Genomic DNA, 18939 nt, shown 5'->3' with positions numbered 1-18939 from the left:
GTGCCTGAGGCAGTTCAACTGGATGTTCTGGTGCCTGAGGCAGTACAACTTGATGTTCTGGTGCCTGAGGCAGTTCAACTGGATATTCTGGTGCCTGAGGAAGTTCAACTTGATGTTCTGGTGCCTGAGGCAGTTCAACTGGATGTTCTGGTGCCTGAGGCAGTACAACTTGATGTTCTGGTGCCTGAGGCAGTTCAACTGGATATTCTGGTGCCCGAGGCAGTTCAACTTGATGTTCTGGTGCCCGAGGCAGTTCAACTGGATGTTCTGGTGCCCGAGGCAGTTCAACTTGATGTTCTGGTGCTCGAGGCAGTTCAACTGGATGTTCTGGTACCTCTGGGGCAGTTCAACTTGTTGATTAAGGACCTCTTTGCAGAGGAATGGATTGTTTTTCTTGAAAGGCTTGTAAATCTTTTTATGATGCTGTATTTGTAAATGGTATAAATTGTGTATATGCAGGACTCCCTTGTGAAAGAGGCCTTGGTCTAAATGGGACTATATGAGAAAATAAACATTCAATAAAATATTAAATATTAACGATAACAACAATATGTTAGACAGAACCTCCTAACAGGCACATCACAGTTCACTATGTAGAGGATAGGATCAATGGAGGAGAAGCATAATTACACATAACACTCCTGTTGAGGACTGGGACAATAACACTCCTGTTGAGGACTGGGACAATAAGACTCCTGTTGAGGACTGGGACAATAAGACTCCTGTTGAGGACTGGGACAATAAGACTCCTGTTGAGGACTGGGACAATAAGACTCCTGTTGAGGACTGGGACAATAACACTCCTGTTGAGGACTGGGACAATAAGACTCCTGTTGAGGACTGGGACAATAACACTCCTGTTGAGGACTGGGACAATAAGACTCCTGTTGAGGACTGGGACAATAAGACTCCTGTTGAGGACTGGGACAATAAGACTCCTGTTGAGGACTGGGACAATAACACTCCTGTTGAGGACTGGGACAATAACACTCCTGTTGAGGACTGGGACAATAACACTCCTGTTGAGGACTGGGACAATAAGACTCCTGTTGAGGACTGGGACAATAACACTCCTGTTGAGGACTGGGACAATACGACTCCTGTTGAGGACTGGGACAATAAGACTCCTGTTGAGGACTGGGACAATAAAACTCCTGTTGAGGACTGGGACAATAAGACTCCTGTTGAGGACTGGGACAATAAGACTCCTGTTGAGGACTGGGACAATAAGACTCCTGTTGAGGACTGGGACAATAAGACTCCTGTTGAGGACTGGGACAATAACACTCCTGTTGAGGACTGGGACAATAACACTCCTGTTGAGGACTGGGACAATAAGACTCCTGTTGAGGACTGGGACAATAAGACTCCTGTTGAGGACTGGGACAATAAGACTCCTATTGAGGACTGGGACAATAAGACTCCTGTTGAGGACTGGGACAATAAGACTCCTGTTGAGGACTGGGACAACTACACATAACACTCCTGTGAGGACTGGGACAATAAGACTCCTGTTGAGGACTGGGACAATAACACTCCTGTTGAGGACTGGGACAATAACACTCCTGTTGAGGACTGGGACAATAACACTCCTGTTGAGGACTGGGACAATAAGACTCCTGTTGAGGACTGGGACAATAAGACTCCTGTTGAGGACTGGGACAACTACACTCCTGTTGAGGACTGGGACAATAAGACTCCTGTTGAGGACTGGGACAATAACACTCCTGTTGAGGACTGGGACAATAACACTCCTGTTGAGGACTGGGACAATAAGACTCCTGTTGAGGACTGGGACAATAAGACTCCTGTTGAGGACTGGGACAATAAGACTCCTGTTGAGGACTGGGACAATAAGACTCCTGTTGAGGACTGGGACAACTACACATAACACTCCTGTTGAGGACTGGGACAACTACACATAAGACTCCTGTTGAGGACTGGGACAATAAGACTCCTGTTGAGGACTGGGACAACTACACATAAGACTCCTGTTGAGGACTGGGACAACTACACATAACACTCCTGTTGAGGACTGGGACAATAACACTCCTGTTGAGGACTGGGACAATAACACTCCTGTTGAGGACTGGGACAATAACACTCCTGTTGAGGACTGGGACAATAAGACTCCTGTTGAGGACTGGGACAATAAGACTCCTGTTGAGGACTGGGACAATAAGACTCCTGTTGAGGACTGGGACAATAAGACTCCTGTTGAGGACTGGGACAATAAGACTCCTGTTGAGGACTGGGACAATAAGACTCCTGTTGAGGACTGGGACAACTACACTCCTGTTGAGGGCTGGGACAATAAGACTCCTGTTGAGGACTGGGACAATAAGACTCCTGTTGAGGACTGGGACAATAAGACTCCTGTTGAGGACTGGGACAATAAGACTCCTGTTGAGGACTGGGACAATAAGACTCCTGTTGAGGACTGGGACAATAACACTCCTGTTGAGGACTGGGACAATAACACTCCTGTTGAGGACTGGGACAATAAGACTCCTGTTGAGGACTGGGACAATTAGACTCCTGTTGAGGACTGGGACAATAAGACTCCTGTTGAGGACTGGGACAATAAGACTCCTGTTGAGGACTGGGACAATAAGACTCCTGTTGAGGACTGGGACAACTACACATAACACTCCTGTTGAGGACTGGGACAATAACACTCCTGTTGAGGACTGGGACAATAACACTCCTGTTGAGGACTGGGACAATAACACTCCTGTTGAGGACTGGGACAATAACACTCCTGTTGAGGACTGGGACAATAAGACTCCTGTTGAGGACTGGGACAATAAGACTCCTGTTGAGGACTGGGACAATAAGACTCCTGTTGAGGACTGGGACAACTACACTCCTGTTGAGGACTGGGACAATAAGACTCCTGTTGAGGACTGGGACAATAACACTCCTGTTGAGGACTGGGACAATAAGACTCCTGTTGAGGACTGGGACAATAAGACTCCTGTTGAGGACTGGGACAACTACACTCCTGTTGAGGACTGGGACAATAAGACTCCTGTTGAGGACTGGGACAATAACACTCCTGTTGAGGACTGGGACAATAACACTCCTGTTGAGGACTGGGACAATAAGACTCCTGTTGAGGACTGGGACAATAAGACTCCTGTTGAGGACTGGGACAATAAGACTCCTGTTGAGGACTGGGACAATAAGACTCCTGTTGAGGACTGGGACAACTACACATAACACTCCTGTTGAGGACTGGGACAACTACACATAAGACTCCTGTTGAGGACTGGGACAATAAGACTCCTGTTGAGGACTGGGACAACTACACATAAGACTCCTGTTGAGGACTGGGACAACTACACATAACACTCCTGTTGAGGACTGGGACAATAACACTCCTGTTGAGGACTGGGACAATAACACTCCTGTTGAGGACTGGGACAATAACACTCCTGTTGAGGACTGGGACAATAAGACTCCTGTTGAGGACTGGGACAATAAGACTCCTGTTGAGGACTGGGACAATAAGACTCCTGTTGAGGACTGGGACAATAAGACTCCTGTTGAGGACTGGGACAATAAGACTCCTGTTGAGGACTGGGACAATAAGACTCCTGTTGAGGACTGGGACAACTACACTCCTGTTGAGGGCTGGGACAATAAGACTCCTGTTGAGGACTGGGACAATAAGACTCCTGTTGAGGACTGGGACAATAAGACTCCTGTTGAGGACTGGGACAATAAGACTCCTGTTGAGGACTGGGACAATAAGACTCCTGTTGAGGACTGGGACAATAACACTCCTGTTGAGGACTGGGACAATAACACTCCTGTTGAGGACTGGGACAATAAGACTCCTGTTGAGGACTGGGACAATTAGACTCCTGTTGAGGACTGGGACAATAAGACTCCTGTTGAGGACTGGGACAATAAGACTCCTGTTGAGGACTGGGACAATAAGACTCCTGTTGAGGACTGGGACAACTACACATAACACTCCTGTTGAGGACTGGGACAATAACACTCCTGTTGAGGACTGGGACAATAACACTCCTGTTGAGGACTGGGACAATAACACTCCTGTTGAGGACTGGGACAATAACACTCCTGTTGAGGACTGGGACAATAAGACTCCTGTTGAGGACTGGGACAATAAGACTCCTGTTGAGGACTGGGACAATAAGACTCCTGTTGAGGACTGGGACAACTACACTCCTGTTGAGGACTGGGACAATAAGACTCCTGTTGAGGACTGGGACAATAACACTCCTGTTGAGGACTGGGACAATAAGACTCCTGTTGAGGACTGGGACAATAAGACTCCTGTTGAGGACTGGGACAATAAGACTCCTGTTGAGGACTGGGACAATAAGACTCCTGTTGAGGACTGGGACAACTACACATAACACTCCTGTTGAGGACTGGGACAACTACACATAAGACTCCTGTTGAGGACTGGGACAATAAGACTCCTGTTGAGGACTGGGACAACTACACATAAGACTCCTGTTGAGGACTGGGACAACTACATAACACTCCTGTTGAGGACTGGGACAATAACACTCCTGTTGAGGACTGGGACAATAACACTCCTGTTGAGGACTGGGACAATAAGACTCCTGTTGAGGACTGGGACAATAAGACTCCTGTTGAGGACTGGGACAATAAGACTCCTGTTGAGGACTGGGACAATAAGACTCCTGTTGAGGACTGGGACAATAAGACTCCTGTTGAGGACTGGGACAATAAGACTCCTGTTGAGGACTGGGACAATAAGACTCCTGTTGAGGACTGGGACAATAAGACTCCTGTTGAGGACTGGGACAACTACACATAACACTCCTGTTGAGGACTGGGACAACTACACATAAGACTCCTGTTGAGGACTGGGACAATAAGACTCCTGTTGAGGACTGGGACAACTACACATAAGACTCCTGTTGAGGACTGGGACAACTACACATAACACTCCTGTTGAGGACTGGGACAATAACACTCCTGTTGAGGACTGGGACAATAACACTCCTGTTGAGGACTGGGACAATAAGACTCCTGTTGAGGACTGGGACAATAAGACTCCTGTTGAGGACTGGGACAATAAGACTCCTGTTGAGGACTGGGACAATAAGACTCCTGTTGAGGACTGGGACAATAAGACTCCTGTTGAGGACTGGGACAACTACACTCCTGTTGAGGACTGGGACAATAAGACTCCTGTTGAGGACTGGGACAATAAGACTCCTGTTGAGGACTGGGACAATAAGACTCCTGTTGAGGACTGGGACAATAAGACTCCTGTTGAGGACTGGGACAATAAGACTCCTGTTGAGGACTGGGACAATAAGACTCCTGTTGAGGACTGGGACAATAAGACTCCTGTTGAGGACTGGGAAAATAAGACTCCTGTTGAGGACTGGGACAATAAGACTCCTGTTGAGGACTGGGACAACTACACATAACACTCCTGTTGAGGACTGGGACAACTACACATAAGACTCCTGTTGAGGACTGGGACAATAAGACTCCTGTTGAGGACTGGGACAACTACACATAAGACTCCTGTTGAGGACTGGGACAACTACACATAACACTCCTGTTGAGGACTGGGACAATAACACTCCTGTTGAGGACTGGGACAATAACACTCCTGTTGAGGACTGGGACAATAAGACTCCTGTTGAGGACTGGGACAATAAGACTCCTGTTGAGGACTGGGACAATAAGACTCCTGTTGAGGACTGGGACAATAAGACTCATGTTGAGGACTGGGACAATAAGACTCCTGTTGAGGACTGGGACAATAAGACTCCTGTTGAGGACTGGGACAATAAGACTCCTGTTGAGGACTGGGACAATAAGACTCCTGTTGAGGACTGGGACAATAAGACTCCTGTTGAGGACTGGGACAACTACACTCCTGTTGAGGACTGGGACAATAAGACTCCTGTTGAGGACTGGGACAATAAGACTCCTGTTGAGGACTGGGACAATAAGACTCCTGTTGAGGACTGGGACAATAAGACTCCTGTTGAGGACTGGGACAATAAGACTCCTGTTGAGGACTGGGACAATAAGACTCCTGTTGAGGACTGGGACAATACGACTCCTGTTGAGGACTGGGACAATAAGACTCCTGTTGAGGACTGGGACAACTACACTCCTGTTGAGGACTGGGACAATAACACTCCTGTTGAGGACTGGGACAATAAGACTCCTGTTGAGGACTGGGACAATAAGACTCCTGTTGAGGACTGGAACAATTAGACTCCTGTTGAGGACTGGGACAATAAGACTCCTGTTGAGGACTGGGACAATAAGACTCCTGTTGAGGACTGGGACAATAAGACTCCTGTTGAGGACTGGGACAATAAGACTCCTGTTGAGGACTGGGACAATAACACTCCTGTTGAGGACTGGGACAATAAGACTCCTGTTGAGGACTGGGACAATAACACTCCTGTTGAGGACTGGGACAATAAGACTCCTGTTGAGGACTGGGACAACTACAAATAACACTCCTGTTGAGGACTGGGACAATAAGACTCCTGTTGAGGACTGGGACAATAAGACTCCTGTTGAGGACTGGGACAATAACACTCCTGTTGAGGACTGGGACAATAAGACTCCTGTTGAGGACTGGGACAATAAGACTCCTGTTGAGGACTGGAACAATTAGACTCCTGTTGAGGACTGGGACAATAAGACTCCTGTTGAGGACTGGAACAATTAGACTCCTGTTGAGGACTGGGACAATAAGACTCCTGTTGAGGACTGGGACAATAACACTCCTGTTGAGGACTGGGACAATAACACTCCTGTTGAGGACTGGGACAATAAGACTCCTGTTGAGGACTGGGACAATAACACTCCTGTTGAGGACTGGGACAATAACACTCCTGTTGAGGACTGGGACAATAAGACTCCTGTTGAGGACTGGGACAATAACACTCCTGTTGAGGACTGGGACAATAAGACTCCTGTTGAGGACTGGGACAATAAGACTCCTGTTGAGGACTGGGACAATAAGACTCCTGTTGAGGACTGGGACAATAAGACTCCTGTTGAGGACTGGGACAATAACACTCCTGTTGAGGACTGGGACAATAAGACTCCTGTTGAGGACTGGGACAATAACACTCCTGTTGAGGACTGGGACAATAAGACTCCTGTTGAGGACTGGGACAATAAGACTCCTGTTGAGGACTGGGACAATAACACTCCTGTTGAGGACTGGGACAATAAGACTCCTGTTGAGGACTGGGACAATAAGACTCCTGTTGAGGACTGGGACAATAAGACTCCTGTTGAGGACTGGGACAATAACACTCCTGTTGAGGACTGGGACAATAACACTCCTGTTGAGGACTGGGACAACTACACATAACACTCCTGTTGAGGACTGGGACAACTACACATAACACTCCCGTTGAGGACTGGGACAATAAGACTCCTGTTGAGGACTGGGACAATTAACGTATTGTTATAACCATATAACCGACGGTTATGAATTAAGACGGTGATGAAATGAAAATAACCATCATAAGCATTAAAAAAACAATGCATTTTGTGTGTTTGGAACCAACAGCTGAGTGTGGTTGAGTGAGATAGAAACACAATGAATAGAACAGACTTGGAACCTCTAATCCTGGCAGTATAACGGGTCAACTCATACGCTCTCTACGGCTGCCAGGTATTGTGATGCAATAATTGCCGTGGTAATGTAGAATATTCATTCAAATGATGTTTAATTGATGTGGCTCACGCATTCTATTCATTCTTTTTCTATGGCATCACATTCAGTCAGGAATGAGGAGGAGAAAATGTTTTTTTTTAAATGTACAATGTACAAAAAATTTGGGGGAAAAAATGCCCCCCCCTCCACCCTCGAACACGCATGGTGAATGTTTCTGTATGGACTGAAACACTAAGAATTTGCCCATTACATCAACGAAGAAGCGTATCTCCTAGCCGCACGTGTTCAGTTCTCTCTGTGAGCAGCTCACTGCAAAATGCCAAAATTGTCATTTCAGTTGTGCTGTCGCTCTGTCTCCCTGACGCTAGCTTCCATACAAAACAATAGGCCTCCTGCTCTGGCAGGATTAGAGTTGGGAGGGAGAGGTGGGAGCTCTCCGTCTCTGTGTGTGTGTGTGTGTGTGTGTGTGTGTGTCTGTGTGTGTGTGTGTGTGTGTGTGTGTGTGTGTGTGTGTGTGTGTGTGTGTGTGTGTGTGTGTGTGTGTGTGTGTGTGTGTGTGTGTGTGTGTGTGTGTGCGTGTGTGTGTCTCTCACAGTGGGAGCTGTCTGAAGTGAGGAGAATCTACTGCAACTCAAACCATTTTCAGGTTTTAATGTCACGTACAGGTGAAGTGAAAACAACCCAGCAATCCCATAACAACGTTACGCCAGACACAACATCCCCTATGTATAGGGGGTAAGGAGACAGGGATACTGGAGTGATGGAGGTAGATATGTATAGGGGTAAGGGGACAGGGATACTGGAGTGATGGAGGTAGATATGTATAGGGGTGAAGGAGACAGGAATACTGGAGCGATGGAGGTAGATATGTATAGGGGGTAAGGAGACAGGGATACTGGAGTGATGGAGGTAGATATGTATAGGGGTAAGGGGACAGGGATACTGGAGTGATGGAGGTAGATATGTATAGGGGTGAAGGAGACAGGGATACTGGAGTGATGGAGGTAGATATGTATAGGGGGAAGGAGACAGGGATACTGGAGTGATGGAGGTAGATATGTATAGGGGGAAGGAGACAGGGATACTGGAGTGATGGAGGTAGATATGTATAGGGGGAAGGAGACAGGGATACTGGAGGGATGGAGGTAGATATGTATAGGGGGAAGGAGACAGGGATACTGGAGGGATGGAGCAATACCACAGCAGATCAATACCACAGCAGATCAATAACACAGCAGATCAATACCACAGCTCACAGCAGATCAATACCACAGCTCACAGCAGATCAATACCACCCCAGATTAATACCACAGCAGACCAATACCACAGCTCACAGCAGACCAATACCACAGCAGATCAATACCACAGCAGACCAATACCACAGCAGGCCAATACCACAGCAGATCAATACCACAGCAGACCAATACCACAGCAGACCAATACCACAGCAGATCAATACCACAGCAGACCAATACCACAGCAGATCAATACCACAGCTCACAGCAGACCAATACCACAGCAGATCAATACCACAGCAGACCAATACCACTGCAGACCAATACCACAGCAGGCCAATACCACAGCAGATCAATACCACAGCTCACAGCAGACCAATACCACAGCAGATCAATACCACAGCAGACCAATACCACTGCAGACCAATACCACAGCAGGCCAATACCACAGCAGATCAATACCACAGCAGACCAATACCACAGCAGATCAATACCACAGCAGACCAATACCACAGCAGATCAATAACACAGCAGAGCAATACCACAGCAGATCAATACCACAGCAGATCAATACCACCCCAGATCAATACCACAGCAGACCAATACCACAGCAGATCAATACCACAGCAGACCAATACCACAGCAGATCAATAACACAGCAGAGCAATACCACAGCAGATCAATAACACAGCAGACCAATACCACCCCAGATCAATACCACAGCAGACCAATACCACAGCAGACCAATACCACAGCAGATCAATACCACAGCTCAGAGGAGAGACGTGCACAGTGCACTGTAATTATGTATTATGTATGCACCGAGGACCCCGAAACCCACCAGGTTCTTACCGGATGTCCTGGTCGGTCACTATGAAGGCCTTACACAGGGGCTGCGACGTGTTGAGCCAGATAGCCGGGTTCTTCTCTGCAGCCGAGGTCGTCTGGCCCGTGATGGGGGAGGAGCTCATGTGGAGAGCGCTGGCGATGGCCGAGAGGAGCGTCTCGTCTGACGTGTCTGGAGCCACGCCTGATACAGGACAACACGACGTCAGGAAAACGGGTCACAAACAGAACAATAGGCAGAACACTCCAACCTCCACAGACAGACTCACATAACTCATTGTGTTTGTTTAAATGGATCATTATGTCATTGACTTGTCGAGAGGTAAAGGTGTCGAGAGGTTAACCTGTCGAGAGGTCAACCTGTAAGTAAGAATTTCATTGGACTGTCAAGAGGTGAACCAGCAAATAAGCATTTCATTGGACTGTGTCCTTCATGTATATCAGGTATATCAGGTCATTAGACTGTGTCTTCATGTATATCAGGTCATTAGACTGTGTTCTTCAGGTATATCAGGTATATCAGGTCATTAGACTGTGTTCTTCAGGTATATCAGGTATATCAGGTCATTAGACTGTGTTCTTCATGTATATCAGGTCATTAGACTGTGTTCTTCATGTATATCAGGTCATTAGACTGTGTTCTTCATGTATATCAGGTCATTAGACTGTGTTCTTCAGGTATATCAGGTATATCAGGTCATTAGACTGTGTTCTTCAGGTATATCAGGTCATTAGACTGTGTCCTTCAGGTATATCAGGTCATTAGACTGTGTTCTTCATGTATATCTGGTTATTAGACTGTGTTCTTCAGGTATATCAGGTCATTAGAGTGTGTTCTTCATGTATATCAGGTATATCAGGTCATTAGACTGTGTTCTTCAGGTATATCAGGTCATTAGACTGTGTCCTTCATGTATATCAGGTCATTAGACTGTGTTCTTCATGTATATCAGGTATATCAGGTCATTAGACTGTGTTCTTCATGTATATCAGGTCATTAGACTGTGTTCTTCAGGTATATCAGGTATATCAGGTCATTAGACTTTGTTCTTCATGTATATCAGGTATATCAGGTCATTAGACTGTGTTCTTCAGGTATATCAGGTATATCAGGTCATTAGACTGTGTCCTTCATGTATATCAGGTATATCAGGTCATTAGACTGTGTTCTTCATGTATATCAGGTCATTAGACTGTGTTCTTCAGGTATATCATGTATATCAGGTCATTAGACTGTGTTCTTTATGTATATCAGGTTATTAGACGGTGTTCTTTATGTATATCAGGTCATTAGACTGTGTTCTTCAGGTATATCAGGTCATTAGACTGTGTTCTTCATGTATATCAGGTATATCAGGTCATTAGACTGTGTTCTTCAGGTATATCAGGTCATTAGACAGTGTTCTTCAGGTATATCAGGTCATTAGACTGTGTTCTTCATGTATATCAGGTATATCAGGTCATTAGACTGTGTTCTTCAGGTATATCAGGTCATTAGACTGTGTTCTTCAGGTATATCAGGTATATCAGGTCATTAGACTGTGTCCTTCAGGTATATCAGGTCATTAGACTGTGTTCTTCAGGTATATCAGGTCATTAGACTGTGTCCTTCATGTATATCAGGTCATTAGACTGTGTTCTTCAGGTATATCAGGTATATCAGGTCATTATACTGTGTTCTTCAGGTATATCAGGTATATCAGGTCATTAGACTGTGTTCTTCAGGTATATCAGGTATATCAGGTCATTAGACTGTGTTCTTCATGTATATCAGGTATATCAGGTCATTAGACTGTGTTCTTCAGGTATATCAGGTCATTAGACCGTGTTCTTCATGTATATCAGGTCATTAGACTAGGTTCTTCATGTATATCAGGTCATTAGACTAGGTTCTTCAGGTATATCAGGTCATTAGACCGTGTTCTTCATGTATATCAGGTCATTAGACTAGGTTCTTCAGGTATATCAGGTCATTAGACTGTGTTCTTCAGGTATATCAGGTATATCAGGTCATTAGACTGTGTCCTTCAGGTATATCAGGTCATTAGACTGTGTTCTTCAGGTATATCAGGTCATTAGACTGTGTTCTTCATGTATATCAGGTATATCAGGTCATTAGACTGTGTTCTTCAGGTATATCAGGTCATTAGACTGTGTTCTTCAGCTATATATGGTCATTAGACTGTGTTCTTCATGTATATCAGGTATATCAGGTCATTAGACTGTGTTCTTCAGGTATATCAGGTATATCAGGTCATTACTGTGTCCTTCAGGTATATCAGGTCATTAGACTGTGTTCTTCAGGTATATCAGGTCATTAGACTGTGTCCTTCATGTATATCAGGTCATTAGACTGTGTTCTTCAGGTATATCAGGTATATCAGGTGATTAGACTGTGTTCTTCAGGTATATCAGGTATATCAGGTCATTAGATTGTGTTCTTCAGGTATATCAGGTATATCAGGTCATTAGACTGTGTTCTTCATGTATATCAGGTATATCAGGTCATTAGACTGTGTTCTTCAGGTATATCAGGTCATTAGACTAGGTTCTTCATGTATATCAGGTCATTAGACTGTGTTCTTCAGGTATATCAGGTCATTAGACTGTGTTCTTCAGGTATATCAGGTCATTAGACCGTGTTCTTCATGTATATCAGGTCATTAGACTAGGTTCTTCATGTATATCAGGTCATTAGACTAGGTTCTTCAGGTATATCAGGTCATTAGACCGTGTTCTTCATGTATATCAGGTCATTAGACTAGGTTCTTCAGGTATATCAGGTCATTAGACTGTGTTCTTCAGGTATATCAGGTATATCAGGTCATTAGACTGTGTTCTTCAGGTATATCAGGTCATTAGACCGTGTTCTTCATGTATATCAGGTCATTAGACTAGGTTCTTCATGTATATCAGGTCATTAGACTAGGTTCTTCAGGTATATCAGGTCATTAGACCGTGGTCTTCATGTATATCAGGTCATTAGACTAGGTTCTTCAGGTATATCAGGTCATTAGACTGTGTTCTTCAGGTATATCAGGTATATCAGGTCATTAGACTGTGTTCTTCAGGTATATCAGGTCATTAGACTGTGTTCTTCAGGTATATCAGGTCATTAGACTGTGTTCTTCATGTATATCAGGTATATCAGGTCATTAGACTGTGTTCTTCAGGTATATCAGGTCATTAGACTGTGTTCTTCAGGTATATCAGGTCATTAGACTGTGTTCTTCATGTATATCAGGTATATCAGGTCATTAGACTGTGTTCTTCAGGTATATCAGGTCATTAGACTGTGTTCTTCAGGTATATCAGGTATATCAGGTCATTAGACTGTGTCCTTCAGGTATATCAGGTCATTAGACTGTGTTCTTCAGGTATATCAGGTCATTAGACTGTGTCCTTCATGTATATCAGGTCATTAGACTGTGTTCTTCAGGTATATCAGGTATATCAGGTCATTAGACTGTGTTCTTCAGGTATATCAGGTCATTAGATTGTGTTCTTCAGGTATATCAGGTATATCAGGTCATTAGACTGTGTTCTTCATGTATATCAGGTATATCAGGTCATTAGACTGTGTTCTTCAGGTATATCAGGTCATTAGACTAGGTTCTTCATGTATATCAGGTCATTAGACTGTGTTCTTCAGGTATATCAGGTCATTAGACTGTGTTCTTCAGGTATATCAGGTCATTAGACCGTGTTCTTCATGTATATCAGGTCATTAGACTAGGTTCTTCATGTATATCAGGTCATTAGACTGTGTTCTTCAGGTATATCAGGTCATTAGACCGTGTTCTTCATGTATATCAGGTCATTAGACTAGGTTCTTCAGGTATATCAGGTCATTAGACTGTGTTCTTCAGGTATATCAGGTCATTAGACTGTGTCCTTCATGTATATCAGGTCATTAGACTGTGTCCTTCAGGTATATCAGGTATATATGATGAATAAACAGACTTCAACTTACATGTAATTCTATCTGACAGTCCAGTGTATTTTATTCATAATAGATCTGTAAATATATTGAACTAATAAATGGATCAAATACATTATAACTATGACTATGATAATGTGGTTATGTACAACTATAACATGATTAGTAACAACAGGCTAATGAAAGTAAACAAACAGACGACAGGCAGGGGCTCCTACTTGTTAAACCCTTAGGAAGCTCCATGCTCCTGAGGACCTCTTCTGTGATAGCTGACACCCTCAGGCCTTTCAACCGCTTCTCCCAGAACAGCTGCAAACACAACAGACAGGTGATGAGTGAGGAAGAGGAGGAGAGGGATAGAACAGTGAGGAAGAGGAGGAAGAGGAGGAGAGGGATAGAACAGTGAGGAAGAGGAGGGGAGGGATAAAACAGTGAGGAAGAGGAGGAAGAGGAGGAGAGGGATAGAACAGTGAGGAAGAGGAGGAAGAGGAGGAGAGGGATAGAACAGTGAGGAAGAGGAGGGGAGGGATAAAACAGTGAGGAAGAGGAGGAAGAGGAGGAGAGGGATAGAACAGTGAGGAAGAGGAGGGGAGGGATAAAACAGTGAGGAAGAGGAGGAAGAGGAGGAGAGGGATAGAACAGTGAGGAAGAGGAGGGGAGGGATAAAACAGTGAGGAAGAGGAGGAAGAGGAGGAGAGGGATAGAACAGTGAGGAAGAGGAGGGGAGGGATAAAACAGTGAGGAAGAGGAGGAAGAGGAGGAGAGGGATAGAACAGTGAGGAAGAGGAGGGGAGGGATAAAACAGTGAGGAAGAGGAGGAAGAGGAGGAGAGGGATAGAACAGTGAGGAAGAGGAGGGGAGGGATAAAACAGTGAGGAGGAAGAGGAGGGGAGGGATAGAACAGTGAGGAAGAGGAGGAAGAGGAGGAGAGGGATGGTATTTATCACACTGGAGAGTTCATTCATGCCTAGCTATAAATCTATCAGGCCCCTAGATGTATAAATCCTGCAGCCGCAACAGAAACACTACAGAGAATAAACAGCTGGGCTTAGGGCCAACCAAGACCTTCAAAACCAGACGAGCCGAGCGGGCTGACCGAGAGAGAGAGAGACCCAAAGAGACACATAATAGCCATGCTAGCCTTCCCTAACACAGAGGCAGAGGGTGTTTAGGCATGGTAGGGGATGGCTCCACTATAAAGGGGTGTGGCGGTAGCAGATCAACCAACCATTGCCTGTCTCCCTTTGCTTAGTCCTAAACTAATCCTCTTTCCAGTTAGAGAGAGGCGCTGTAGCATCTTCCTTACTTCAATACCATCGCCCGTCTCCCTTTGCTTAGTCCTAAACTAATCCTCTGTCCAGTTAGAGAGAGGCGCTGTAGCATCTTCCTCACTTCAATACCATCGCCCGTCTCCCTTTGCTTAGTCCTAAACTAATCCTCTTTCCAGTTAGAGAGAGAGGCACTGTAGCATCTTCCTCACTTCAATACCATCGCCGGTCTCCCTTTGCTTAGTCCTAAACTAATCCTCTTTCCAGTTAGAGAGAGGCACTGTAGCATCTTCCTTACTTCAATACCATCGCCCGTCTCCCTTTGCTTAGTCCTAAACTAATCCTCTGTCCAGTTAGAGAGAGGCGCTGTAGCATCTTCCTCACTTCAATACCATCGCCCGTCTCCCTTTGCTTAGTCCTAAACTAATCCTCTTTCCAGTTAGAGAGAGGCGCTGTAGCATCTTCCTCACTTCAATACCATCGCCGGTCTCCCTTTGCTTAGTCCTAAACTAATCCTCTTTCCAGTTAGAGAGAGGCGCTGTAGCATCTTCCTCACTTCAATACCATCGCCGGTCTCCCTTTGCTTAGTCCTAAACTAATCCTCTTTCCAGTTAGAGAGAGGCACTGTAGCATCTTCCTCACTTCAATACCATCGCCTGTCTCCCTTTGCTTAGTCCTAAACTAATCCTCTGTCCAGTTAGAGAGAGGCGCTGTAGCATCTTCCTCACTTCAATACCATCGCCGGTCTCCCTTTGCTTAGTCCTAAACTAATCCTCTTTCCAGTTAGAGAGAGAGGCACTGTAGCATCTTCCTCACTTCAATACCATCGCCGGTCTCCCTTTGCTTAGTCCTAAACTAATCCTCTTTCCAGTTAGAGAGAGGCACTGTAGCATCTTCCTTACTTCAATACCATCGCCCGTCTCCCTTTGCTTAGTCCTAAACTAATCCTCTGTCCAGTTAGAGAGAGGCGCTGTAGCATCTTCCTCACTTCAATACCATCGCCGGTCTCCCTTTGCTTAGTCCTAAACTAATCCTCTTTCCAGTTAGAGAGAGGCGCTGTAGCATCTTCCTCACTTCAATACCATCGCCGGTCTCCCTTTGCTTAGTCCTAAACTAATCCTCTGTCCAGTTAGAGAGAGGCGCTGTAGCATCTTCCTCACTTCAATACCATCGCCCGTCTCCCTTTGCTTAGTCCTAAACTAATCCTCTTTCCAGTTAGAGAGAGGCGCTGTAGCATCTTCCTCACTTCAATACCATCGCCGGTCTCCCTTTGCTTAGTCCTAAACTAATCCTCTTTCCAGTTAGAGAGAGGCGCTGTAGCATCTTCCTCACTTCAATACCATCACCGGTCTCCCTTTGCTTAGTCCTAAACTAATCCTCTTTCCAGTTAGAGAGAGGCACTGTAGCATCTTCCTCACTTCAATACCATCGCCTGTCTCCCTTTGCTTAGTCCTAAACTAATCCTCTTTCCAGTTAGAGAGAGGCACTGTAGCATCTTCCTCACTTCAATACCATCGCCGGTCTCCCTTTGCTTAGTCCTAAACTAATCCTCTTTCCAGTTAGAGAGAGGCACTGTAGCATCTTCCTCACTTCAATACCATCGCCCGTCTCCCTTTGCTTAGTCCTAAACTAATCCTCTTTCCAGTTAGAGAGAGGCACTGTAGCATCTTCCTCACTTCAATACCATCGCCTGTCTCCCTTTGCTTAGTCCTAAACTAATCCTCTTTCCAGTTAGAGAGAGGCACTGTAGCATCTTCCTCACTTCAATACCATCGCCTGTCTCCCTTTGCTTAGTCCTAAACTAATCCTCTTTCCAGTTAGAGAGAGGCACTGTAGCATCTTCCTCACTTCAATACCATCGCCTGTCTCCCTTTGCTTAGTCCTAAACTAATCCTCTTTCCAGTTAGAGAGAGGCGCTGTAGCATCTTCCTCACTTCAATACCATCGCCCGTCTCCCTTTGCTTAGTCCTAAACTAATCCTCTTTCCAGTTAGAGAGAGGCGCTGTAGCATCTTCCTCACTTCAATACCATCGCCGGTCTCCCTTTGCTTAGTCCTAAACTAATCCTCTTTCCAGTTAGAGAGAGGCGCTGTAGCATCTTCCTCACTTCAATACCATCGCCTGTCTCCCTTTGCTTAGTCCTAAACTAATCCTCTTTCCAGTTAGAGAGAGGCGCTGTAGCATCTTCCTCACTTCAATACCATCGCCCGTCTCCCTTTGCTTAGTCCTAAACTAATCCTCTTTCCAGTTAGAGAGAGGCGCTGTAGCATCTTCCTCACTTCAATACCATCGCCGGTCTCCCTTTGCTTAGTCCTAAACTAATCCTCTTTCCAGTTAGAGAGAGGCGCTGTAGCATCTTCCTCACTTCAATACCATCGCCGGTCTCCCTTTGCTTAGTCCTAAACTAATCCTCTTTCCAGTTAGAGAGAGAGGCACTGTAGCATCTTCCTCACTTCAATACCATCGCCTGTCTCCCTTTGCTTAGTCCTAAACTAATCCTCTTTCCAGTTAGAGAGAGGCGCTGTAGCATCTTCCTTACTTCAATACCATCGCCTGTCTCCCTTTGCTTAGTCCTAAACTAATCCTCTGTCCAGTTAGAGAGAGGCACTGTAGCATCTTCCTCACTTCAATACAAGGCCATTCCGCTTTTGCCCACTTCTAGAAAAAAATGTAGGAGGCAATTCACTTCTACTCCCACAAAGTGACTCTGCTGGCTCATAGCCAGACCAGAAATAGGCCTAGTCAGAGAGACCTAGATATAGAGAGACCTAGTCAGAGATACCTAGATATAGAGAGACTTAGATATAGAGAGACCTAGTCAGAGAGACCTAGATATAGAGAGACCTAGTCAGAGAGACCTAGATATAGAGAGACCTAGTCAGAGAGACCTAGATATAGAGAGACCTAGTCAGAGAGACCTAGATATAGAGAGACCTAGATATAGAGAGACCTAGATATAGAGAGACCTAGTCAGAGAGACCTAGATATAGAGAGACCTAGTCAGAGAGACCTAGATATAGAGAGACCTAGTCAGAGAGACCTAGATATAGAGAGACCTAGTCAGAGAGACCTAGATATAGAGAGACCTAGTCAGAGAGACCTAGATATAGAGAGACTTAGTCAGAGAGACCTAGATATAGAGAGACCTAGTCAGAGAGACCTAGATATAGAGAGACCTAGATATAGAGAGACCTAGTCAGAGAGACCTAGATATAGAGAGACCTAGTCAGAGAGACCTAGATATAGAGAGACTTAGTCAGAGAGACCTAGATATAGAGAGACCTAGTCAGAGAGACCTAGATATAGAGAGACCTAGATATAGAGAGACTTAGTCAGAGAGACCTAGATATCGCTGCCTAGTCAGAGAGACCTAGATATCGCTGCCAAGTCAGAGAGACCTAGATATCGCTGCCAAGTCAGAGAGACCTAGATATAGAGACCAAGTCAGAGAGACCTAGATATAGAGACCTAGATATAGAGACGTAGTCAGAGAGACCTAGATATCGCTGCCGAGTCAGAGAGACCTAGATATCGCTGCCTAGTCAGAGACCTAGATATAGAGACCTAGTCAGAGAGACCAAGATATTGCTGCCAAGTCAGAGAGACCAAGATATCGCTGCCTAGTCAGAGAGACCTAGATATCGCTGCCTAGTCAGAGAGACCTAGATATAGAGACCTAGATATAGAGACCTAGTCAGAGAGACCAAGATATCGCTGCCTAGTCAGAGAGACCTAGATATAGAGACCTAGATATAGAGACCTAGTCAGAGAGACCAAGATATCCCTGCCAAGTCAGAGAGACCAAGATATCGCTGCCGAGTCAGAGAGACCTAGATATCGCTGCCTAGTCAGAGAGACCTAGATATAGAGACCTAGATATCGCTGCCGAGTCAGAGAGACCTAGATATCGCTGCCTAGTCAGAGAGACCTAGATATAGAGACCTAGATATCGCTGCCTAGTCAGAGACCTAGA

General features: G+C 45.4%; 1 protein-coding gene across 1 annotated transcript in view; it reads right to left on the bottom strand.

The window, feature by feature from the left end:
• Positions 1–18939, bottom strand: part of mbd2 (methyl-CpG binding domain protein 2) — a 94339-nt gene that overhangs the window by 15324 nt on the left and 60076 nt on the right. Inside the window, exons 4-5 of the mRNA XM_065007656.1 lie at positions 13918–14008; positions 9766–9943 (exon numbers count right to left, since the gene is read on the bottom strand). Of these exons, the coding sequence (XP_064863728.1) occupies positions 9766–9943; positions 13918–14008 (269 nt within the window). The remainder of the gene's footprint in view (positions 1–9765; positions 9944–13917; positions 14009–18939) is intronic.

This window comes from Oncorhynchus nerka, linkage group LG22 (genome assembly GCF_034236695.1).
Source record: "Oncorhynchus nerka isolate Pitt River linkage group LG22, Oner_Uvic_2.0, whole genome shotgun sequence".
In the NCBI taxonomy this organism is placed as follows: Eukaryota; Metazoa; Chordata; class Actinopteri; order Salmoniformes; family Salmonidae; genus Oncorhynchus; species Oncorhynchus nerka.
This window is presented reverse-complemented; position numbering and strand designations above follow the sequence as displayed.